This window comes from Ursus maritimus, unplaced genomic scaffold (assembly GCF_017311325.1).
Source record: "Ursus maritimus isolate PB19 unplaced genomic scaffold, ASM1731132v1 scaffold_2, whole genome shotgun sequence".
In the NCBI taxonomy this organism is placed as follows: domain Eukaryota; kingdom Metazoa; phylum Chordata; class Mammalia; order Carnivora; family Ursidae; genus Ursus; species Ursus maritimus.
Window position 1 is genome coordinate 35140879 of NW_024424452.1, and position 24192 is coordinate 35165070.

At 58.2% G+C, this 24192-nt stretch overlaps 3 protein-coding genes and 1 long non-coding RNA gene across 16 annotated transcripts in view; 1 reads left to right on the top strand and 3 right to left on the bottom strand.

Moving 5' to 3' along the window:
* Positions 1-11235, top strand: part of ANKS3 (ankyrin repeat and sterile alpha motif domain containing 3) — a 30104-nt gene extending 18869 nt beyond the window's left edge. For 3 of the 7 annotated variants that reach the window (XM_040635374.1, XM_008696849.2, XM_040635379.1), the window contains 11 exons: positions 2318-2476; positions 4135-4272; positions 4750-4919; positions 5200-5376; positions 8161-8285; positions 8793-8934; positions 9383-9555; positions 9900-9985; positions 10461-10544; positions 10716-10807; positions 10881-11235. In XM_040635374.1, coding sequence (XP_040491308.1) covers positions 2318-2476; positions 4135-4272; positions 4750-4919; positions 5200-5376; positions 8161-8285; positions 8793-8934; positions 9383-9555; positions 9900-9985; positions 10461-10544; positions 10716-10795 — 1334 coding nt within the window. In that variant the 3' untranslated portion in view covers positions 10796-10807; positions 10881-11235. The remainder of the gene's footprint in view (positions 1-2317; positions 2477-4134; positions 4273-4749; positions 4920-5199; positions 5377-8160; positions 8286-8792; positions 8935-9382; positions 9556-9899; positions 9986-10460; positions 10545-10715; positions 10808-10880) is intronic. The other 4 variants (XM_040635375.1, XM_040635376.1, XM_040635377.1 and 1 more) reach the window with 4 other exon arrangements.
* Positions 6174-8268, bottom strand: LOC121103810. The gene is made up of 2 exons (XR_005836091.1): positions 8136-8268; positions 6174-8031 (listed from the first exon to the last, which is right to left on the bottom strand). It is a non-coding gene; the product is annotated as an uncharacterized LOC121103810 (long non-coding RNA).
* A 265-nt stretch (positions 11236-11500) lies between the features above and the next one.
* On the bottom strand, positions 11501-14127 carry NUDT16L1 (nudix hydrolase 16 like 1). 2 transcript variants are annotated; one of them, XM_040635383.1, is made up of 4 exons: positions 13931-14127; positions 13594-13854; positions 12648-12870; positions 11501-11789 (listed from the first exon to the last, which is right to left on the bottom strand). In XM_040635383.1, the coding sequence occupies exons 1-3, from the start codon at positions 14078-14080 to the stop codon at positions 12649-12651; spliced, it is 633 nt and encodes a 210-aa protein (XP_040491317.1). In that variant the 5' UTR covers positions 14081-14127; the 3' UTR covers positions 11501-11789; position 12648. The 2 variants fall into 2 exon arrangements, with proteins under 2 accessions (XP_040491317.1, XP_040491316.1); XM_040635382.1 differs by having other exon boundaries at positions 11501-11794; positions 13931-14126.
* A 2641-nt stretch (positions 14128-16768) lies between these two features.
* MGRN1 (mahogunin ring finger 1) overlaps positions 16769-24192 on the bottom strand; it is a 55350-nt gene continuing 47926 nt past the window's right edge. For 2 of the 6 annotated variants that reach the window (XM_040635389.1, XM_040635387.1), the window contains 4 exons: positions 24001-24046; positions 22525-22623; positions 20336-20380; positions 16769-18581 (listed from right to left, as the gene is read on the bottom strand). In XM_040635389.1, coding sequence (XP_040491323.1) covers positions 20340-20380; positions 22525-22623; positions 24001-24046 — 186 coding nt within the window. In that variant the 3' untranslated portion in view covers positions 16769-18581; positions 20336-20339. The remainder of the gene's footprint in view (positions 18582-20335; positions 20381-22524; positions 22624-24000; positions 24047-24192) is intronic. The other 4 variants (XM_040635386.1, XM_040635384.1, XM_040635388.1 and 1 more) reach the window with 3 other exon arrangements.

Sequence of the window (24192 nt, forward strand, 5' to 3'; positions counted from 1 at the left end):
TTTCTCATTTCATGGGGGCCAGGTTTGGTCAACTGCATTTTCCTAGGAAGTCCTTACCTCCAGGATTTCAAACTTACACAGAGGTCTACAAAACCGTTTCTTTCTCTGTCTCCTTCTAAAAAGTTCCAGTGATTATTTTCCTGTGTCATTTCTGTCTCGCCTGCCTCCCAGCTCAATCCTCTCTCTCCCCTTTCTTGTTCATTCTTGATGGTTTTCTCACTTTCCTGCAGTACTGTTTTTCTACTCAAGTCTGTTCTGCCTTAGGCTCCTTGTGGCTGAATCTTCATTTCAAAAATTTGACCTTTTCTTTCTGTTTTTTAAAGATTCTATTTTTAAGTCATCTCTGTGCCCAACATGGGGCTCGAACTCACAACCCCGAGGTCAAGAGTCGCCCGCTCCACCGACTGAGCCAGCCAGGTGCCCCGTTGACCTTTATTTTCTCCCTCTTCCCTGAGTTCCTTTCTCACCGTTGTGAGCCCGTGCCTATGTCTTTTTGTTCTTGGTTTTGGATTTCTGAAGCAGGGTGCTTTTTCCACTCCTGCATGCTTGTTTAAGGATGTATCCACGCAGAGTGCATATTCGCTTTCTTCTCCCTCTTTGGTGATGGTGGTTCAGAGGGAGGGGCGTCTTGACTCGCTGTGGTGTTTGGCCCCTGGTATCTGTGTCCCCTCAGAGCGGTGGTGTGTGGGGATGGCTGGAGCCTCCGTGCTTCATCAGGGCTCAGCGGCCTGGCTGGCGGGAGGGTCCTGCTTCAGGACTCCCTCCCCAATGTCTCCAGGGGAGTCCCGGCTAGCTGGGGTTTTTTGGTTGTTTTTGTTTCTGGAGGAGGATGTCGTGAGACCAAGCCTTATGTGTCCTTGATATGTTTCTGTCTTGCCAGATCCTGGGGTCCCCCCCTTGCCTTTGCTATTCACTTCTCAGTTTCCAAAGGTGTCTCCCAGGAGTGGGGCGCTCCTGTTCCCTCGGTCCCGTGTGCATTTTTAAGCTGCTTCTCTGGAGCTGTGCAGCCCTCTGCCAGGATGCTGCTTCTGCCACAGAATGGCCTTTTTCTGGGGGCAACACTGGCACTTCTTTCCCCTCGTCTCTCTTCGGGTGTGGCTTTCTTTTAGACCCGCTCACTCTCCTAGGAGTCTAGGTGGGCGTGAGCAAGAAGTGTCGCTGCGAGAAGAGATACGGATGTGGCTCCGCTCCACAGGAGCGAGGAACAGGGCGGGTGGGGTGCTCTCTGTCGTCCTGCTTCTGTGGAAGGGGTGGGATTCATGTGGCTCTCTCAGTTGTCCTTGCTGACTTGTCAGGTTTGAGAGGACGTGCTGGGAGGGGCAGATTCACGGAGCTCCCTTTGCCTCGGTTACCCCCTTCCCTTGTCCTTTCATTCTTTGACTCCTCCCTCTTCTCCCTGGCGGGACCACAGTCTGCTCCTGGTGGCACAGATCCTAGAGCGCATGGGAGCAAGCTACGTGGGGAAAAGAGAGGGTGACCGGCTCAGGGTCACTGGCCAGGTTTGGAACCTGGCTCAGTAACACCCTTGCTTGCAGGCAGTCAGTGACCTGAGCTATATGTTCACGCCAGTGAGCTCTCCCCGTCCACGGCCTGGCTCCCTTCCTGGCCTTGGGATTGTTTGTGATGGACACCACCTCACAAGGGGGCAGTGGGATGAGGGGCTCCTTTGGCACCTGAGCCCCAGTGTACCAGCCCAAGGATGAGGTCTTATCTGATGGGAGCCTTATACAAATATAGTCGTGAATTTTGTCTTCCAGGTATGATAAAATAAGGAAAACTGTGAAAAGCTGTAAGATGATAATGGCTGTGAGTGTGCCGAGCTCTTAAACGGTGACGGGTGGCATGTGGAGTGCTTCCCCAGACCTGGTGCACGGCTGGCACATGCCCCTTGTTCCCCAAGAAGTGCGGGTGGAGAATACCCAGTTGTTAGGAAGTTGTGGCTGATACAGTCCTTGTCTATGAAAAGATGAATCTTATTTACCATCTCAGAACATTTATTTCAGGTTTAAAATATACATACTTGTTAAAAAAAATTCTGGAACTCGAAGAGCAGAACAAGAAGTCCCCCATCATGACGAACTTTTTCAGTTGAGACTCAGGCTTAGCAAGCTTGTTCTTTCTCCAGATCTCCCTGTGGCCCCTCTGAGCAGTGGACTGGCCCATTATGCCATTGCTTTCTAGTGATGTCCTGGGAAACGCATTTTTTTCCTTCTTAATATGAGAAAACAAATTATGATTTTATTCCCACCTATTATGAGGATTAGTAAATTAGTCCCTCACTGAATAAAATGTCTTAATTCTGGTGTTTGACCCACAGACAGATTTGAAGATCTAAGCTCTTCGGATGAATCCTGCCCCGTTCCCCAGAGACAGAGGCCCTGTCGGAAGAAGGGCCTCAGCATCCATGAGGGGCCTCGAGCCCTGGCCAGGATCACAGCCATCGGACTTGGAGGCAAGCTGCAGCAGCCCTGCCGTGGTGAGTGCTCCCACGTCCTGCGGCGCTTCAGCAGTGCATCCCCAGATGCTGCCTGATGACCGCGGATGCTTCTCGGCCTTTTGAAGTGTGGGCGCTGGGTGGGGGCTGTAGCTCAGACTCAGAGTTGACTATAGGGATAGAAAGACATTAATCACTGGCTCGCTTCTGGGTTCATCCTTTGATCTTCCTTTCCGTGGGTTACGTTACAAATAGAACTTTCTCTCCAGCAGCACAAATACAGCAAAGCTGGGATTTCATTTATCATGTGGTAGGTCAGCCAGTGCAGAGAAAATGTTGAAGTCTGGTCTCTGCCCCCTTTCCCCCCGCTGGAGTTGGATGGGTCTCTGGCAGCCGGTTGCTCTCTTTTCTCCAAGTGCTAGACTGCGGAATGGTCAGATGGTATCCTTAGTGGGCTAGACGTGAGTTTACTCTCCCACTGTCAGCGCCTCATGGTGAGTGCGGTGCTCTTGGGGGGTGCCAGGGGCACGGATGCTGTTGCTCTGGCCTGACCTTAGCGCTGGGTTGGGAGCTCCAGGCCCACCTTTTCCCATCAGCCACTGCGGGAGGCAGGGGGCGGGGGGGGGGGGGCTGACTGGGCCACTGGGGAAGCTGCCCCCAGCCGTGGGCAGGCTGCTGCAGGGCGAGAGCGGCCTGGGCCTCCGCCCCTGCCCGTGGAGCGGGCTTGTGAGCACAGAGCCCCGGGGCACTTGGCTGGGTTCTGGTGAGGAGTTCGTGCTGCCTGTCCCTGTCCCACCGGAGATGTGGTGGGGGCCCGGAAAGGATGGGTCTTACCCAGGGTGGGGGTGCTAATTAACTTGTGTTGCTGTACAACACATCCTTTTTAAAATGGAATTTGTTCAAGTTACCAAAATAATCTGGCCGAAGCCCGTTTATACACAAATCTGTTTACGCGCCCACGTAGGCAGGAAAGTCTTCACCAAAGAGTGACGCTCATTGTCCCTTAGTTGTGCCATTTCATAATTTCGGTTTTCCTCTTACACCTTGTGATATTTAAATTCTCCGTATGTACGTATATTCTCATTGCCAGTAATGAAAAAACATTTTCTTGCCGGCAGATGCACTCAGAGGTTATGTAACTTGGTGTTACTGCTGTTAATCTTTAGCCCGGGGCCTCCGCCTCCCTGCTCAGCGAGGTCTCCTTGGCTGGGGCGCACGGACCCAAAGAGCAGCGCCCCTAGATGTGTGTGTTGAAAAGCCACAGGGAGCACGAAGGCTGGTGTGTGTGAGATTTTGTTCCCAGCTACGAGGAATACTTAGTGACTGGTTTTCCTGAGGCTCAGGAATCTATAAACACAGCTAACCATTTCCTGCTTTGTCCACTTGGAAAAGCAGCACTTGGTGTGATGGAGGCGGCACCAGGTCGGACCGGGCGCTGGTCCTGACCCGTGTGCTCTTGCCGTGGGACACAACCTGGTCCCCACACCCCCCGGAGTCTTTGCTCACCTGCAGACCATGCATTTGTGCCCAGGTTACTGTGGTGAGCGGATGGGGTAACGGCCAGTTAGGAATTTTCTCTCTGCTTGCCCAAATCCTGGGCCTTCCCTCACGCTGAAATTCCTCTGGGGTGGTTGAATTTGGAAGGACGAACTCGTCCCTTTCGTGCTCATGTGGGTTTATGTCCCCCGTTCTGTCCACAGAGCAGGTGCCTTTGCCTGGCTATGTCACCTTCAACAGCAGTGATGAGAACCCGCTTGAAGGGGGGGGCCTCTGCTACAGGGACGTCACCTCCCCGATCAATGACCGGGACGTGGACAGCAGCAGCAGCAGCAGTCGGGGTATGTGTGCCCCGCCCCGCTGGCTGCGGGCTCCACTGGGAGTTGGGAGTTCGCGTGCACTACCCCCGACCCCCCAGCGGGGCCCAGAGCTGTGGCAGGTCCGGCCAGTAGAGAACGAGGGGGTGAAGGGTACAGAAGGGCCTGGCTTTTGTGAGGAGCAAGAACGTGGCACGGAGACAGGTGAGGGGCAGCTTCTGGCCCAGTGTCGGTGCAGGATCTGGGGGACTCATTCCAAACAAGGGTCGATCTTGACTGCAAGCCCTCAGGGAAATGTCTCTTAGATTCCATGCATCATCCATTCGGGAGCTGTGGACGGAGTGTGCGGTGGGCCAGGCACCGCTCTAGGTAGATGCCTGGATTTATCAGCGAACAAAACAGGCAGAACTCCTGTCCACGCGGTAGGGCAGCAGGGCTTGGGCCTGGCATCAGAGGAAAACAGCCAGCTATTTCAGGAGTTGACGGATGCAATGCGTGCAGGGCTCTGGGGAGTCCTCGCAAGGGAGACCTGTGGTCACCTGCCCCTGTCTTCACTGTCAGAAGAGCACACCTTCTGCGCCAACCTGGGGGTCGTGAGGCACAGCAGCAGCAGCGAGGGCCTGACGAGAGCCCTGGGAGTCAGCAGTGAGGCCTCTCTGGAGAGCAACGAGGTGAAGCTTCTCCTTCCTTGATCTCCCACCTCCCTCCCTTTTCGTGGTGTTGTGGGGGCTGCCTCCCTCAAGAGGGCAAGTCTGGGGACAAGGACTTTGTCAGACGCACAGCATCCTTGGCCACCCTCCGTGAGCACCAACCACTGTGCAAGTCACCAAGGAAGCCTCTGTGACTGGTGGGGGGTTCCCAGCTACAATTTTGGGGCAGAGGATAGAGTGGATGCAGCCACATTAGCTGTGAGCCCCTCAGTGTTAACTTCAAGCTCACGTCTTGCCACAGGATTCGGATCATGCCTGTAAAAGTTCGGTTCGCAAGCAAGCTAAAAGTTACATGAAGACCAAGAATCGTTACAGTAACAGCGACGGCCAGTGGCCTGTGAGCACCGGGACTTCGGGGGCAGCGTCTTCCCCAGGATCTGTTCCCCAGACGGAGAGGTCGCCCTACTCGGGACCTCAGGTGAGGCCATCTCTGAAACGGGCGGTTCCGCGCATAGAAAGGTGGCACTTCCTGTGCTTCGTGAGGCCCGTACTGTGCACTCATGAGGGGCCACGCACTGCTGAGAGAACAGTGTGGTGCTGCTTTTCCCCCAAATGGTCTATGAGGCTAGTCTGGCAGAGAGGCTTCCTGGGGGCTCCTGGTGCCGCCTGCAGGGTTTCTGTCCCAGCCCTTGGTTTCCATACTTGACTCAGCGAGAACAGGACCAGTCTTGCAGAGCTGCTTGCAGAAGTCAGTGACAGGATGTGTATGAAGCAGAGACAAGCGGCACTTAATGAAAATTGCCGTCTCTGCCGTCCTCGCTGCGGGCCGCTCTGGCTCCGCTCTGGCTCCCCGGCTTCTTAGCGGTTACAGGTGCAGCCCAGCAGCTCAACTGGCTGTTGAGTTCTCCTGCCCTCTCTGGGTTTAAGTGCTACCAAGAGGACAGAGAGGAGGACATTTCTGCCATTTATTGAAGTCAGCTCTGCTGTCACTGAGAGTCTGCCATTTTGCTGCCTTCTCCTTGTGGCCCCTCCAGAGAGCTCTCTCCAGGGCTTACGTTTCCAGGCTCAGTGAACAGCTACACTTTTCATTTCCTGAAACACATGCTGCTGGGAGGGTGGATGGTGCTGGTGGGATCTTAAGGCTGTTTCAGAAAGTAGGTTAAGGAAAATGGCAGAGTAACAACCTTTGAAAATTTGCTTCTCCATTAAAAGCAATAAACTGACAAGTGGTTAGAATAATTTTTTTCAAAACTCTGTGAATCAACCAAAAGCTTAGAGCAACCTGGAAATGTTTATTCAAGAGAAGTGGCTGAATCTCAGTAGGAACTGCAAGCTGGTAACACTTTAACTTGCCTTCGTCCCCTCCACTCTCCAGTGCCAGGGTTGCTGTGACAGCCACTGGAGGGTTAAAGACTTGGTATTATTGGATGCATCTGATGGCTCCCTAGGAGACCATGCTTAAAGAGCTGTATTTGACTTCACTGAGAGCTTATCTATCCAACAGAACAAAAGCCCTCTCCTTGAAGAAGGTGTGTTGAAAATAATTATAGGCATGTGTTTTAACTTTGCAGCTGCCTGAGGTGTTGATAATAGTCAGAGCAAATTAGATTGACCACAAAGCTGAAAAGGAAAAGGTGGGGAAGGAGATGTCCACAGGAGCTTTGTAAAGCTCTGACCCATTCCTAGGAATCCGGGAGGCCACACGCTTGCTCAAGGCTGTGTTGTGTGTATGGTCAGGAAAGATGTAAAAATACATCTGATGACCTTGAGGGTCTAGCAAGCAGGAAGTTAAGGCTAAGGTAGGACCGTCCTGTGCCTGGCTGAGTGTTGAAGGTGGCCCCAAGCAAGCCTACAGAGTTACGCAGGAAAGAGGGGGAGACTGGTCTCCTGTGTTTAAGGAAATCTGTCCAGTCCTTAGCTACCACTAAGCTAGCCAAGGAGAGACCTCTGTGGCCACATCAAGAAAGAACACAGACTTTATAGAAGAGGCACTAAACAAGTAACTTCTACAAGCAGCAGCAGCAATGAACTATGGAGTGGGAGGAGAATTCGATCTCCAGAGCCTCCACATTCAGATGTCTAGTTTTGGCGGGCACCTGGCTGGCTCATTTGGTGGAACATGTGATTCTTGATCTTAGGTTTCTAAATTCAAGCCCCCTGTTGGGTGTCGAGATTACTTAAAATCTTTGAAATGTCCAAATTTCAACAAAAAGACAAGATGTGCAAAGAAACAAGGAAGTATGGCTCATAGGCTGTAAAAAGTCAACAGAAGCAGCACCTGAGGAAGGCCACTGTGGGACTTATCAGACGAAGACTCCAGATCAGCTTTTTCAAATATGTTCAGTGAGCTCAGGGAAGCCCTATCTAGACAGAGAAAATCAATAGATTCTGTAGGTGCAAAGTACAATGACTGAAACGAATGTTTCAGGAGAGGGCTCTGCGGGAGACTGGAGCGTGCACAAGGCCCCACAAACCTGCTGTTGACCAAGTGAGGCGACCCCATCTGAGAAGACAAAGAAGAATGAAGAACGAACAGAAACCCGTGAGACCCCATCAGGCAGCCAGCATACACATAACTGGTGTTCCAGAAGGGGAGGAGGTAGAGAAGAGCACAAAAAAATGTTTAGGAAATAGCCAAACCTTCTCGCATTTGATCCAAGAAGCTGTATGAACCCTAAGTAGGTTAAACTCAGGTCTACAGCTAGACCTAGAGTAATGAAAATGTCCAAAAACAAAAAGAATCTTGAAGGGAGCAAGAGAGAAGTGAGTCTTTACATATAAGGAACCCTCGTAAGATTAACAGCTCATTTCTCACAAGAAGCCATGGGACCTAGAGAACGTTTGATGACTAAGTCAAAGTAATGAGAGGAGGAAAAAAAACTCAACCAAGAACGCTATATCCAAGCAAAAACTATCCTTCAGAAGTGAAGGAGAAATTAAGACAGTTGTACAGTCGCAGGTAAGCAGAGACTAAGAGTTTGTTGCTACTGGACCCACCGTCCAAGAAACACTACCGCTGTCCAGGCTGAAGTGAAAACAGGCTGAGTGTCTCAGGACTTCCTGCTCCTCCTGAGGGCACGGAGACGAGGGGGCTGGAGCTCCTGGCGCCGGCAGCACTGTCCCAGCACAGAACCTGGGGGATTGGCGGGCTTACGCGGACGCTCCGCAGGCAGGGCTCTGTAGTACAGCAGTGCCTTGGCTGGTCCGCATGTCTTGGGGCCCCACCTGTCCTCTGACCTGCCCCGGCTCCTTTGCCCTCCAGGACCTCGCCACGCTGCTGGAGCAGATTGGGTGTCTGAAGTACCTGCAGGTGTTCGAGGAGCAGGACGTGGACCTCCGCATCTTCCTGACCCTCACTGAGAGCGACCTGAAGGAAATCGGCATCACGTGAGTGCAGCGGGGCCGTCGCGGCCACGCCCCCTCGTTTCCGCCTAGCCCGAAGGGGCCAGCTTAGCTTGCAACTTCCCAACGCTGGGGTGGGACGAGCCACCCTATCCGGAAGTCCGCTCGCTTCCTGCGGCCAGCTGGCCTCTCCAGCCCCCAAGCTGGCCCAGCTGACACTGCTGTGATCAGGGCACCCAGACATTTTTGCTGTCTACTTTTGAGAGCTTCCCAAGTTGGTGGGAGGCCATTCACAGCCTGGCCCTGACTGGCCCGAGCTCCCTGTTCAGTGAAAGCAGCCAGGCAGGGGACAGAAACAGGCAGGGGAGGCCAGCCCCAACTGGGGTCACTTCTTAGAACCTTTTGTTTCTGTCATCAGTCCCAGGACCCTGGGGGCCACTCTCCCCCTTCAAAGCTGGGATCTTTCCTAGGGGACCATCTTGGTGGAAGGACAGTCCATGGCACCTCTACACACACCGCAGATCTGTATACTTCTCTCGTTCACCCCTGCAGGTTGTTCGGGCCTAAAAGGAAGATGACCTCTGCCATTGCCCGCTGGCACAGCAGTGCCCGTCCCCCCAGCGATGCCCTGGAGCTGGCGTATGCAGACCGGCTGGAAGCGGAGATGCAGGAGCTCGCCATCCAGCTGCACAAAGTAGGTGGTGAGCAGGGGAGGGGCCGTGCAAGGGAGGGGCATGGAGACCAGCTGCAGAGGATGCAGAGCAGAGAGCAAGCAGGGGGGACAAATATCCCGGGTCAGCAGGGAGCAGCAGCCTGGACGGGCAGTGGGACAGTGAGGGCAGAAGCACTACGGCTCCTGTGCCAAAGGGGGGACGCACAGGCAGGAGCGCAGATGGACACAGAGTAAGGGGGGTGCAGGGAACAAGCAGCGGGCGCGGGCACCACAGCGCTTGCGGGAAGGGACGCAGAGGAGGCTCCATCCGGAGAGGCATCCCCTGCCTCCGGCCCAGGAGAGTGGGAGTCGAGAGCCAGTGAGGATGGCAGAGAGAGAACCGGGGTTGGGGGGACCCAGCCCATGTGGCCCTGGCCTCAAATCTCCCTGGCTCACTTACCCACCTGGGCTCCTGCCTCTCCCGCCGCAGCGCTGTGAGGAGGTGGAGGTCATGCGCGGCCAGGTGTCGCAGGAGCAGGAGCTGCGCGCCGTGGTGGAGAGCTGTCTCCTGGAGCAGGACGGTGCCCGTAAGGATGTGCACGCCCAGCTGCAGGAGACCTGGGCCCTCGCCCGGGACGCCGCTCTCATCTTGGACCAGCTGCGGTGAGTGGGCATCTGATTTGTCCCCCGGCCAGACCCCGAGTCACTGATGTCTCCAAATTCTTCAACCAAAGGCTTGTTTTTAGGACCTCTTGGGGTCACTTGCTGCCATCCTCCATTTTGTTCTGGCTTTGCCTTTCTGCAGGGCAGACCCAGGCAGCCAATAGGACCCCGAGAATCTGCACAGTACGTGCAGGTCGTCCTCTGCCTGTGTCTCGGGCCTTGAGAGCTTGGCGTGAAGGCAGAGCCCCACCTGACACTCAGGGAGGTGGAGGGATCTGCCGCCCAGCAGGGGCCACTATTGCTAGGCCTCTTCCCTCACCAGCACTTGGCCTTATGTCTGGCAGAGCCTGTCAAGCCGAGCTGTCAGCCAGAGTGAAGCAGGAGGTGTCCACCCGAGGGTCCACCCTGGGCACAGCCCTCCCCACAGCTGGTAAGAACAGCGTCCTGGCCCCGGATGGCATAGGCACTGCCCTAGGTCGCGTGTTACCACCTGTTCCAGCAGTTATCACACTGACCCTCCTCCCCTGCTCTACACCATCCCAGGCTCCAGACTGAGGGCACCCTGTATCCCCGATTGCTTCCCCATGGTGGGAGGCAAAAGCCCTTGGGCTCTGGCGGAGTCTTCTGTCCAGGGTCTCAAGTGACTTCTGCAGCCTACAGTTGGGGCTACCCCAGGACAAAATCTCACTGTAGACCAGGGACCCTCATACTTGCATCCCTGGGGCGGGACCCTGACTGACTGACAGTGCTTTAGAGAAATGTGGGAGAACACATTTGGTGTAACAAGGTGGTCACGTAGGAACCAACAGCTGGGTGGATCCCCTGGTTGCAGCAGCTCAGGACAAACAGGCAGGACCTGTGGTGACCACACAGATCCCAGGCCCACCAGGTTCTCTGCCCCACAGACTCCCAAGGCTGGCAGGCCTCCCTGCAGGCTCTGAGCCTCCCTGAGCTGTCAGGAGCATTGGAGGATCGAGTCCAGGAAATGGGTGAGTCTCCAGGAGGGCAGCCAGTGAGTGGCCTCACCCCCATGAGGGGCCAAGAGTGGGTGAACAGGGAAAGCCCTGCCCTAGCCTACTATCCCTCACGGTCACGCAGTCTTAGGCACCCCCTCTTCTTCTCACACTTGCAAAGCAGTAACTTACTGCTCCCATCCTCAGGGCGAGTGCTATGCTCAGTGACCCAGAGCTTGGAGAAGCTGCAAGTACTGAACAGGAAGGAGAACTGGCGGGAGCCTTAGCTGGGAGGGACGGTGAGTGTCCGCCAGCCCAGGCCCCGGGCTGGGAGAGCAGGGCGCACTGGGCAGCAGTGAGCTCCCCCTTCAGTCTTCCCTTTCCCTTCTCAGAATCTGACGTTGGGTGACTCATCCACCCTGAAGCTGTGTGCCTGGAAGACAGGAGCGTGGAGAGCAAGCGGCTACAGCAGGCTGGACCCCAGCAGGCCGGAGGATCAGGCCCCCGGAGCAGCCGGCAGAAGCAGGACAGGGCTGGGGCCAGTGCAAGGAGCGAGGCCCACACAGAGGCAGGACGAGGGCCTGTAGGCCAGAACCTGGGGGTGAGGCCCCGAACGGGCAGGGCCACGGGGAGAGAGCAGGTCCCCGTACACCACAGGTGCCACACGGAGAGGATTGGGCACCTGGGCAGCGTATGTCATTTGCTGGAAAATAAAATGTAAGCTCTACTGGTGAGGGGCTGTGTTCTGGTCCCACCACATGCAGTACCGGCTGGCAAGCCAGGCCGAGACCCCCCCACTTGAGTAACCCACTGGGGCCCAGGCCCCTCTGTCAGGACAGAGACCACCATGCTCAGAGCAGGGCTGACCCCCCACCTGCTCTGTCCGGCCCCTGTAGCTTCTAGGGCTCCCTTTGCTGCGAGCCCCCTCGAGTCTACAAAAGCAATCTGAAGAGTGACGCATACCCCCAAGCCCCAAGGAAGTAAGAGAGGAACAAGGTACAGGTGTTTTATTTACAGAATGAAGTGCCTTTGCCCCTACGTGCTGGCCACTTCATCGAGGCTCTAAGGTGAAACAGGCGCTCAGGCTGGGCCGGAGCACAGCTTTCCTTACCAGGCCAAGCAGGTGCTGTGGAAACTTTGTTAGCTTCACTGAGGAGTCCTTCCGGACATAGGGCCATAGGAGACTGCCCGTGGTGACGTGTCCGCCTGTGGTGGCTCTGCGGTTGTCATGCTGCACACTCGGCCAGTGCTTCCATACCACGTCCTGGAGCTGCCTGCAGCCTGTGCTGGGAATGGAGGAAGGGAGGCTTGCAAAGCAAAGAGCAGTGAGCTGAGCTCAGCCCAGGTGCGGCCAGAAGCCCCAGACCAGGCACAAGGCCCACTGAGGCCTGAAGCCGGCAGTCCCACAGCAACTGCAGGGAAGGGGATGGCCCCTCCACCTGGGACAGGAGCCCCATATCAGCTCTACGCTGAATGGAGCCCAGCACTCTTGCGCCTAGCTCCCTGCCTTAGGTCCCTGGGTAGTGGCAGAAAGGGACCCCCCCGTGCACCCAGCCCCGGGCCTGTGGCCAGGACCAGAGAGCACCTGAGAACGGACTTTCCTGTCCTTTCTCTTTCGAAAGCTCCAGGTGGGCCTCATGGCCCCAACCAACCTTGGGGACCAAGCCCCAATGGGGTAAAGGGGCTGTGAAGCCTTACTCCCAGTTCACACACCATAGAAAAAATTAACCAAGTAAGGCTAACAACCACATTCTTTAACAATTAACAGTATGACATTCTGAGCTGAGCCAGCTCTCCTCTCAGCCCTGGGGCTGGCTGGTGACAGGACTCAAGGCATGCTCCACAACAATAAACTGACTTCTCGATGGTCTGTGTCTACCTACCCACCTGGATGAATGGGTGATACCTCCACCAACCCGTGAGTCTCACGTGAAGAGTTTGAGCCACGGGGTAGGAGAAAATGTCCTGAGCCTGGATAAGCCAGGCCACCTACTGACCAGGGTGGGCTCCCAGTAACCTGGTCGCTACCCAGTAGCTGCTCCAGGCAGCGGAGAGGAGTTGTGAACACACAAGACATTCTCCTAGAAGTTCGGGACACAGAACCAGGGGAAGGCAAAAGACATGCAGCATAGAATCAACCTCAGGAGGAAGATGGGAGGAGCTTCTCCAGGGCTTTCTTCTGCTTCTCCGTGGCAGCAGCCAAAGCCTCAGCCAGCTTCTCTTCAGGCATCATGTTAAGCACCTTGAGAGCGAAAAGCAGCTGATACTTGGCGGTGCTGGTAAAGGCGTTGCTCAGGAAGTTGGGAAAGCCACCGACTCGGTCCTTTTGGGTGTAAAGCGGGACTCGCACAAGCCCCAGCACCTGCACAGAGAGAAGACCAGAGTGGGACCAGGCCCCCACACCAGTGGTGTAGCCCTAGCAGAAGGAGCCTGTGAGCTGCTAGGCCGGGGAGGGCAGCCAGGTTGCGAAGGCTGTAATGAGAGACCCAGGCGGGGTCCGGTGAGGCGGAAGCCAGCGTTACCCTTGGAGCAGTGCAGCCCCACTACTCCCCAGGCAAAATTCAAAGCTGACCCCATGCACTTTCCACCCTTAACACTCTCAAGTCCCAGCTCCCATCCACTGGCAGGTAGCCCCCCAGTTCATACCCCATGCTCCCTCTTCCACGGGTGAATCCCAAACACCCCAAGTATGACTCCCGGCCCCTCCAGAGTATAAAACCCACAGACCGTAAGAGCCTTCATCACCCCAGCCATCAGATACCAGCCCATGAACCAGCCCCCGTTTCCCACCTCCCCACAAGGCACCACCCCATCCCATCCCCCCACCAATCCCACTCCCCACTCCCAGGATTGGCAATGGCAGGCAGCAAGGCAGATGGAACACAGCCCCGAGGGAACCCCAGCCCCGGGCCCCTCGCCCCCACCCCTGGCCCCAGGTCCCTCTCCCCTCCCCGATGCTGGAGACAGCGACACCCCACCCAGCCCGGCCAGGGAACCCTCAGGGGGACGTGTTACCCATCGGTGCCTTCCACGGGGCCAGAGCCAACCCCCGGGGCGGGGGGCGGGGCCCGGGCGGCGGCCCCACCTCCAGGCCGTGGTCGCGCGAATGCACCGCGCTGATCTCCACGGCGTGCAGCTGCTCCAGCGTCAGCTGCCGTGCGTACAGGTGCGCCACGACGCGGTGCGGGCCCTCGGTCAGGTGCGAGCTCAGGTAGTCGGCCTCCGTGAGGCGCAGGCAGCCCAGGCCCAGGCCCAGCACCCGGTTCAGACCGTCCTCCAGAGACCAAAACCGCCGGTCCACGAAGCCCCCGGGAAACCCCAGCAGCCCGTCGAAGCGCATTTGCATCTGCAAGGGAGGGCCGGGTCACGGGCGCGGGGTGCGAGCGGCGCCCCGTCCCCTGCCCGCCCACCCGCGTCCTCACCAGCACCGAGAAGCGCATGGGGATGCGGCCGAAGAGCTGCCCGGGGTTGGCGGCGTAGAGCATGGCGTGGCACGAGTGGCTCCAGCCCGGCCCCAAGCGCATAGCCTCCACCCGGCTGATCTGCTTCAGCTCCGGTACCGCCGCCGACATCTTGACGCTACCCCGCCGCGGCCCGGGCGCCGCTCCTTAAGTGCATGCGCGGGCCCGCCCCCGTCGGTCCCGCCCAATCCGCAGGCAGCCCCGCCCCTAAGCCCGCCCCTCCGCCAATTGCCGACGCCCATCGAGGGGCTGAGCCCTTCCCGGCGTTCCGACACGTCGTTGAGGCGCGGAAGGGGCGTGTGCAAAGGGAGAGGCTGCGCGCGCCCCAACCCACGGCCCTCGAGAACCACGACCCCCGGAAGGCACAGCGCGGGCCGAGCCCTCCCGAGACTAGCGGGGCCCCGGAGCCCTCGGGCGGGCGCTGCCAGCCGGCTGGGGCTCCGACTGCCCGCCACGAGTCCTATGCCTTACCCTAGCGCCCCCTGGGAGCGCCGCGCCGCAGGCTTCACACTACCAGCCCCCGCCTCGCTTCCTGGCCGGCGCCTCCCGCAGGAAGGCTCCGGGGAGCGCCGCGACCGCGACCGGATGGCACGACGCTTCCCCGCACGCGCGCCAGCCAAGCACTCCCGTCCAAGGTCACTGGCGGTCTGCCCGACTCCAGAAGAGCAAGGAAAGCAGGGCCAGGCAGAGCTCCAGTTGCCCCCACAGTCCGTGTCCACGCACAACCCTGGGGCTCTTAGACCCAGCTTGCTGGGGGAGGAAGTACCTTAAATCTGCGCCCAGCATCCCAAGTATTCCCCCAGTCAGACACCATATGCCAGGTGCGGCTGGAGGAAATGGGGTCTTCCCCATTTCCCAAGGAGAAACTTGGGACACAGAGGAACAGGTCTTGCCTTAAGGGTACCCAGCAGTTGGTGCCAGAGCCAGGATCCCATCCTGTCTCCTCCCCCAGTGTCCACAACAGAAAACCTTCCAACTTTCACAGAAGAGGGCCTGAAGTACTTACCCTGTGTCTAATGGAGAAGGAAGTCGCTGGGGCTCAGGAACACCGGAAGCAATGTCCAAGAGGGAGCACTAGGGCTCCTCCGAGTCCTGCAACGGGGCCACTCACCCCGCTAGTTGGCCCAAACTCCGTTCTCTTCCCACCGTGGGCAGGGATTTGCTGAGTGAAGGAACCACCACCTGCACTCACAGGGTGGGCACCCCAGTGACAGCCCCAGGAGAACCGCATGCAGTGAGCGAGGGCAAGCGCTGTGGCGGGGAAGGCTGCCCTGAGCAGGGCTGAGGAGCAAGAGAGGAGAGCAGGGGCAGAGGGCAGGCAATGGGTGGGTAGGACCCACTAGACACTCATTCACACAGTGAGTCCATGACGGTACTCTGTCGGAAATGGGAAATAAGGATCCAAAGAGGCAGGCTCTCTCCCCAGCCATGGTCCTCTACCTGGGGTCAGGATTCAGAAGGGGCAACCACAGCTGGCAGGGAGAAACCAGGGCAAGTAACCGTGTCTGAAGAGATGTCAGTGAGGGGAGGGGCCCATCCCGAGGCGGCCACGTCTCCATGACCCAAACCCAGGGCTGGGGGGTGGGGGGATGGAGTAGGGAAGGGGACACAGAGGAAAGGTACCCCATGCCCCCAACCCCTCCCTGACACAAGAGGTTAACAAAATACCAGGTCCGTTGGCAAAAGTGTGGAGGGAGATCCAGCGCAGCCCTTAAAAGAACTCGTCTGACACGGAGCACCTTTCTACCCACCCTGGGACCATGCCAGACCCAAACATGACTGAGCCGCTGCAGGGCTGAGGATGATGGCAGGCCCACCTTGGGGCACGGCCTAACTAGCTGAGAACACTGGTCTCACCATTAAGCACCTGAGTCAGTGGCAACCTGAGGAGGCAGCGTGGAACCCTGTTGGCAGAGGAGCTGCTGGCGGGTGGCAGTGTGGGGGCAGTGCTGCCTGGGTGCTCTGGGGCGCGATGGCCTTTCCCTGCTGGGAGGCTGCTTGCCAGGCATGGAAGCCGGCAAACGAACCTGGCCCTCTAATCCACTCTACACGACAGCTGGAGAGAGTTGCTTCCCTGTGTAAAAACCTCTGACTGTCCGCAGAATAAAACTCTGTCCGTACAAGGTCCTGCGGCAGCTGTACCCCAACACTCCTCCATTCTGACCTCCAGCGACCGGAGCCACTAGGGTGTCTTTCTGCTCAGTGGTCACACCAGGCTCACTCTGGCCCCAGGGCCTTTGTTTGTACTTGCTGTGCTGGCTGCCTGGGCACCTGCAGGGCTCAGCTGAAACACCCCCTCAGAGAAGCCCTCCTCCACCACAGGTAAAATCAAGTACCCCATGGAGCTCCAGCTTGTCGCCAGCTGACTCTTCCGACAGTCACCAAACCTGGGAAGATTCGATTACTTGCGCGGTGTCTCACTGCCTACAACACAAACTCCCAGGGGCCTGCGCCACGCCTGTTTGGGCCCCTCCAGCCCCAGTATCTGCGGGAGGGATCGGCAGTGAAGACAAGACACGTCGCCAGAGTCCACTTCGCTCCAAACCAGAATCAGCAATGTCGACCACAGTTGTTATAAACCGCCGCTCACGCGCCTCACGTACCATCTCATGCCCTCTCGGAAGCCACGTGTCGCTGACATGTGACACACATGGAAGTGGAGGCTGCGGCCACATGCCAGGGCTCACGATGCAGGGGGGAGGCCAAAGCTGCCATGAGCCACTCAGCCGTCCTGCCTCCAGACTAAGGAACCACCGAGGTCCCTCAGTGCAATGCGCAGAGGAAGGAGCGGACAAGATATTGCTGCATGATTTTATTACTATAAATATACAGTAAAAACGAACAAAAACTAGCCAATCAGAGTACATCAAATGATAGCACATGTAAGTCCAAGACAGGCCAGTCTGCATCTCGGCCTTCAAACAGAGTACTGGCACCAATACCAATGGCGAGAGGCCGGGGTTGGCGGGTCAGGAGCAGCAAGGGGAGGGAGGGAGGCAGCCAGGCTGCGTGCGCCTGTGTGTGTGCGCGCTGGCATACGCGCGGGTATGAGCACACGGCGGGCGGTAGGGGTGGGCAGGGGAGGGCTGGAGAGGCAGGGAGTCAAGTGGCTGGGAAAGCTGGCCTGAGCATGGCTGAGAGCGGTGTCTAAGGCAGCGCTCTGCTCACAGGCTCAGCTGGAGAGAAGACGAGTTCTGTACTGCTGGTTCCTCTCCTGAGCACCCGAGCCACGGGGAGGGTGCTGGGGCAGGGGCCAGGGCTGTGCAGACACAGGCCGGCTGGGCCACAGGGCTCTGTGGACTGCTGCCGGCTGCTCCAGAACCATCCTTCCTGGGGCAGCTCCTCAGGAAGTGGGCCGCTCTACACCCCCACCCCAGACCAAGAAAGTGTTCCCACCTCAGGGAGCTGCACAGACCCAACCACCTGGCTCAAGGTCCCTGCTGGGGGACCAGGGCTGGATGCCCCCTTTGCCTTTCTGTTGCCCAGAAAGTTTCGCTTAAAAAAAAAAAAAAAAAAAAAAAGATGAGGTCACCTCAGATAGGATCTGCCATGTGCGTCCCCCAGGCAGGTCCACTACAGGGACCCCAGACAGAACAAGTCAAAGAGAAACCAAGGGACGTTTCAGTGGTCAAGAGGGAGGAGGAAAGCTGCTCATATCCCTCCCTGGAGCAAGTGGGTAGCAGCCCCACGAGCCCCGCAGAAGGCCCTTCACCTGCAGGGACCTGCCATGTGAACAAAGCCGCTTCAGAGAAGGCGCAGGCCCGAGAGAGGGGCCACCGGTCACCAACTGCTGCCTCTGCCCCTCCGTCAGCCCCAGACCTCAGCCTCGTGTGTGGCCACGCCCGCTGCCCAGGAGCTGAGTGGGACTGCGGGGAAGATGTAGGAGGCAGCCCTGCCCCCAGGACTGGACCAGGAAGGGGAAGAAGCAGCAGAGGGCATGGAGCAGTAACAACAGCCAGGCTGCCAAGGACACAGGCTATGGGGGGTAGGGGACAGGCACTGTTTCCTTCATTGACCATGACTCAGACCCCACTTCCTTTCTTCCTTGGCCAACAAGGCCCCTATGACATCTGTGAAGATACCACCTCACCCACCAATACACTTTTCGTCGGAGAATTTGTGCTGAGTTCTTGGGATGCCAAGTCCCCAACAGCTAGAGTGCTGGGAGAAGCTGGTCTAGGCTGCACATGGGTGGTCAGCCCCCAGTCCCAGGCACTCAGCCAATGGGGCATTTGGGGGAACTCAGAGCTCAGAGCCCAGAACAGAAAGCTGCTGTCCTTCATCTTGTACCATTTACAAATACATCAACTGTAGAAAAAGGAATTTTTCAGAGGAGACAGTCCACTGTGCTCTTCAATCAAGGGTCGTGTGGCCCCTCAGAGCCAGTGGCCACGCAGAGCGTGCAAGACGGGAGAGGCCAGGGGCCACGCTGGAATCCGGCGGCCCCTCGGCAAAGTCTGGGGAGCTAAGGGCTCCATGCTGCCAGCCTGGCCAGGCTCTCAGAGTGGGGTCAGCTCAGAGGCCCCAGGGTCAGGACTGGGGCCACCAAGCACAGGCCGGGGTGGGCCAGTGGTACGGAGGCTGTGGGGCGTCTCCATGGAGGTGGACCATCCTGCAGGCAGGAGCAGAGGGAGAACTGGTCATGGGTGGCCGAGTCACCCACCTCACCCATCAGGCTCTGTTTCCACCAACCATGAGCCCCCCCCAGAGGGCAGCACCACGCCCCCTTACACTGTGTGTCTGTGGCAGGACCACACAGAGACCCGGAACTCCAGCCCCAGCAGAGTAAGGAAAGACCTGTCTTGGAGCAGATCCCAGGCAACAGCACCAGCTGATGCCCAGAACAGAATGCAACGGGGCGCCGTGGGCTCCTGCCCCCTGGGGCCTCCTCCCTCGCCTCCTCCCTTGCCCAGTCCTTGCTTCCTGGGATCTGACCAGCTGCTGTCCTTCACTACTGAATTAGACCGGGACTCAGTCAAGCCCAGGCAGAGGGGAGTGGACTTGGACCTGGGGGGCATCTCTGTGCTCAGAGCAGCCCCCGGAGCCCCACCCTGCCTCCTTCAGAGGCCTTTTCCTCCTGATGCCATGAGGTGCTCTGTCCCTGGACCGAGGGTGCCCCCACTGACCCAGGCCTGCAGCAGTGAGATTCCGGCAGACCGTCAGAGCTGCAGAGTGACGGCTGCCACCCGCCCGCCCACCTACAGAATACAGGCTCCACGCGATAGCCTTCAAATCACAAACCAAGGAGTGCGTCTGCCCCGTCACCTATGACACAGACCCTGAGGTGGAGAAACTGTTTTCCTAGGACCTGTGGCTTTGAGCGGGGCGTCAGCTCTGCTATGCAGCCCGCAGGCAAAACACAGTTCTCTGGAGCTCAGCCTGACCTCTGTGCATTTTCTACTTCTGGAAGTTTCATCTAGATCACAGCACTCAACAGCCACTGACATGGAGACCAGGGCCAACTTTATAAAAAGCGTTGGGCCCTAATTCGACAGAGGTGAAGATTCGTCAGAAGAAACATTCAAGGAGAACGAGAAAGGCTTGCGCAAGGACATAAAAGCAGCTGTCAAAACGAGCAGACAGACACCGAAGCTCAGGACAGCTGGCCAGGAGGAAGGCCGCACACCAGCCTGGGGCCGCATCTCCCCGCGGGGGCTGCTGCGCCCTCACTGCCAGGATGGGCGGGAGTCCTGCTGGAGCGCTCCACCCCACACACATCTGGGAAAGCTCGGGCCGCCGAAGGCACCGGGTTCTCCACCACCAGACTTCCCAGAGCCGCTACCATTGCGTGAAGAAGAGGAAGAAGGTCCTAAATGCATTCACCTGTTTGGGTGGTAGTACTCTTGGAACGACCTTCCATGAAACAATCATTTGGCAAGGTCAACTGTGTAGAGGGCATCTCCCAATCAGGGCAGAGGTCAACCTTACATGGCCTCTTAACAGATTGATTTCAGCATGTGCTGGTGTTCCAGAAGTTTCCATAGGTAGGCTGGGAGACAGGTTAGTCAGCAGCAACAGGGAGGGTCTCAGCAAGGGCTAAGTCACCATTCCTGGGACCCTAAAGGCTACAAAAGCCTGGCTGAGCCACCTAGTCCAGATAGAAAAAGCTCTGGCTCCAAAAGTCAGCCAGTGTCAGACGCCCCAGCACCACCTCTTACGGGCAAAGGTGTAGGATGTTTAGAGAGCTCTGGACTCAGAATCAAGGACCCCAGGGAAGACGTGGATGTGGAAGAAGCCCAGAAAAGGGCAAGGAACCCCCAGGGAAGGAGCGGGAGAGGGAGAGGCAGCTGGGGAGGTCCTCACTCCAGCACTGTCACGGATGCCCCTCAGAGCCACCCCACAACACGGATGAAGGCGATCACGTACCAGCTTACTCCTCTATACCAACAGAGCAGGAGTCAGGCCCCAGGGCTGTGCAGAGGAGGAGAGAGATGGAAGCTCAGTTAGCAAAGCACTCAGACGGACCAGCACATTCCGCAGCAAATGCACCGCTTTAGGACAAGATTCCCTGGGGGGGACGCACGGGACAAAATGCCCACACAGAGTCATGTGCTGAAACAAAGGAGAACAGAGCACTGGGCCACAGTCCAACGCAGAGGCACTCAGCCTGGGGAACCACGCACAGGGCAGGGGCCCGGGGAGGGCCCCCACCCCACGGGCGGCCCGCATCTAGCTTTCCAACACCATTTGCCCTTATCATTCCCCTGTCAACACTAAGGACACGAAGGTTCACTACACTGTGGCTGTCCCTCCAGGGGACAGGTGCGCAGCCGCTGTGAAGGACAAAGACACCCATGTGCATGTCCCCGTTCTTAAACACAGCCCGATGTGAAAGACATTCAGCATCTCTGCCGAGCGAGAGCCAGTAGCAGGATAGAAGGTGTCGGCTCGGGAATAAAGGAAGACAGGTACAAATATGCTTGTAAAGGCGTGCATGTCTGTGAGGACCCCTGCCCGGCCCCCAGCCTGCCATCGGTAATGCTCGTGGGGGGTGGCCCCCGGATGCTCACGGAGCTGCCCAGGGCGCAGCATGCAGGGCGCACAAGCCGGTGGGGCGTGGGCCCCAGAGCTGCAGCATCGCCCCAGCCTGCTGGCTCCCACGCTCCGCGGCTGGATTCTGGCTTCTGCTGCCCCCACCATGGATTTCAGCCTATCCTTTACCACCTCCACAGCCAACTTGCCTTCCGCCCCAACTGTGGAGCTTAAGAAGCCCACGTCACTGGCCTGGAGGGGGGTGGGGGTGAGAGAGCCAGAGAGCCTGGTGTCACTGTCCTGACCTGCAGACACCGTGGGGCAGGGGGCTGGCACTGCTGGGTGGGGTCAAGGTGTCCCTTCACCTACAGGAACACAACCTTCACTCATGCTTCTAAGAAGTCCCTCTCCAGGCTCTCCCCATCCCCCCAAGCTTGTAATTTTAAGGAAATCCTTGAAGTTCCTTGAAAGAACTTACCGGAATTCTGTGTTACTCGATGGGATGCTGGTCCTAAACATGGCTTTCACCCACGGGTTTCTCTCTGGGGAGGCCGAGTGCCGACGGCACTTACTACCTGCCCTTCCTACCCCTGGCGACCATGCCCTCCTCTGGGCTAACTGGACCCTCTGTCTGCACAGGCCACTGCTTGTCCAGATGCTGGGCGGGACAAGACATCTTAAATCAAAGCACATCACAACCAGGCCTGATGCACAGGTCAGGTCACCGAGAACTGGGGAAGGTGGGGGCAAAGGTGCTTCCTAACCACACGGCAGGAGCCAGACTTTGAGAGCATCACGGCTATTTAGCTTGATTTGGGACCCTCGGATGGTATCTCAGCAGGCAGCAAGCACAAGTCTCTGAGAGCCCCCAACTCCTGTCCCCCATCTTTGGAGCCCAGGACTTAAAGCTGAGGATCTTGACCCAGAGGAGCCAAGACCAGAGGAGTTGGGGGCAGGGGGCAGAGTCCTCCGGAAAAGGGGGGCAGAGAAGCAAGACCCCTCCCCCACTGCAACTTGGGCCTTGAAGGTGCCCAGCAGCCCACCTGTCCTCCCAGGCCTGGTCTTCAATGTGCCACTTCACCTGGGCCCTGTGAGCCCTCGTCAGCCCCTCAGGCAGGTGGCAGAGGACTAGTAGCCAGCACCAGGCCTCGGGCACGCAGGTGGCTGTGTGTAGTTCCCTGGGGCAGAGGCCCCAATGTTGGGGCACCCCGAACAGGGCCCACTGGGCCCATGGGTGAAGTAAGAGTGGGAGATTCCAGCGGGGCTGGATCTGCCTACCGGGCCCCAAGCAGCAAACGGACGGAAAGAAGGACCATGTCTTTGAACAAATAGCCCTTCCTGCCTTCCTGATGCTGAGCTGGCTCCGGGAGCAAAGAGGCCTCACGGATAGGCCCCGCACCAAAGGCCTGGCTGTGCTTTGGGGTCTATGGAAGGAGTGTGGGTAGAGCCAGGGAGAGAAACCTGGGCTCCTGAAGGCCACCCCCTCCCTGAGCAGTCAGACCACACCCCTAGCTCCATGCCAACGGTGACAGTATACTCTCCCCCCCCCGCCCCCCCACAGCTCAGCTGCCAAATGCTGTTACCTGGCAGGTAGATATCAGCCGGCAGGCGGGGCTGGCTATGGCTGCAGGGCTCAGGGCTGCCATCCTGCAGGACGTTCTCGATGGATGGCACTCGGCTCCCTGCAGAGGACAGAGCAGGTCAGAGGCTCACAGGCAGAATGTGGCCACTGTCCCTAGTCAGGAGCCCCAGAAGCCGGTCTTTCCTCCCTGAGGGCTCTGCAGCCACTGCGGGCCAGACACCACCCTGACTCCCTCCTCCACCCTCTAGACCTGAAAGGCCAAGGTTTGCTTTTTCTTTACTACCCTTCTCTCCCAATCCCAGCCTGGGGCTTTTGTTTTTTGTTATAGAAACGTTATATACTCCTGTTTACAAAAACAAGAAGGTAATAGATTTAATGAGCTGGGCCACATGCCCTGCAGTGGAGAGCTAGTGCGGCCTGCCTGTGGACACCCCCCTCACACAGCAGGTCCCAGGGCTGCTCAGGGAGTCCTCAGGGGGAGGTCCCCTCTGGCAGAAGAGGGACCCGGGCCCTGGGACAGGCACAGCGGAGAGCCACCCGTTCTGGGCAGGTGCTCTGCCCAGGAAGGAAGGAATGTCGGGAGAAGGTCAGGCCCATCCTGAGGTGGGGGAGTCCAGGCCTAAGAAGCAGGAAGTGAAGACACCCACACGGGGTACCCTGTCCTGGGCGCCAACACTCACACCCAGACCCAAGGTGCCACGCCCAGCCACCTGCAGGCAGGCCCCACACGCTGGGGGCAGGGAGCCGCTCCTGGGAGGGACGTGGGTCACTGCAGCACAATGCTGGCTGGGGAACCTCCTGGCAAGGAGGGGGTCACATCAACAGAGCGGCTGCAGGTTACTCTGGGGTCTCTTCCATGCTGCAGGCCTGGGAGCCAACCAGCCAGGGCTACTTCCTGCCTCTGTCACTTCCCAATTAAACGGCCGTGGGCCACCTGCCACCCCAACGTGGAGGAATGACTGGGACGGTGGTGGGATAGCACCTCCCCAGGCGGCAGAGGGAGGCTGGGGAGGGACCTCATTATATCCCACAACCACTGGGAGGTGAGGTGGGGGTCACTCCCCACACAGAGCCCGGTGCCTGTTAGTGGCAGCTGGGACTCAAGCCCCAGCAGGCTGCTCTGTGCTAAACTCTCCACTCCAGACAGGTGCAAGGCCCGCTCCTCAGACACAGGGACATGCAGAGGAGGGGCCTGGCCAAGTCGTGGTCCAGCCTAAGGCCCCAAGAGGGACCCTGGGTCTCTCCAGGCAGCGGCCAGGCAGTCCACACGGGACACGCATGAGCAGCTGGCCACGCGCACGACTGCCGCTGCGAAGCGCTGGCTGGTCAGCCGGCGGCTGCGCTCCGGGAGATCCTGCAGTAAGAACTCCGGAGTCCCCGGAGCGGGACCGGCCCGCGCACTGCAGAACCTCTGCAAGAGCCGCCCACAGGCCTCCCGGCAGCGAGGCCGAACGCGCTCCTCAAGCAGAGCGCTCACCTTGCTTCAGCGCTGACGCCTCGTCCGCCTCCTCCGTGACGAAGCTCTAGGAAACAAGGAGAGTGTGCCTGCAGCTCTGTGGCCGGAGCAGGCTGTGCACGGCGGGGGAGGGCGCGGGGCGAGCTGCGGCCCCCACTCCGGGACTGCTCGTACAGCTCCCCGAAAAAGGACGCCCCCCACAGGTGAGGAACC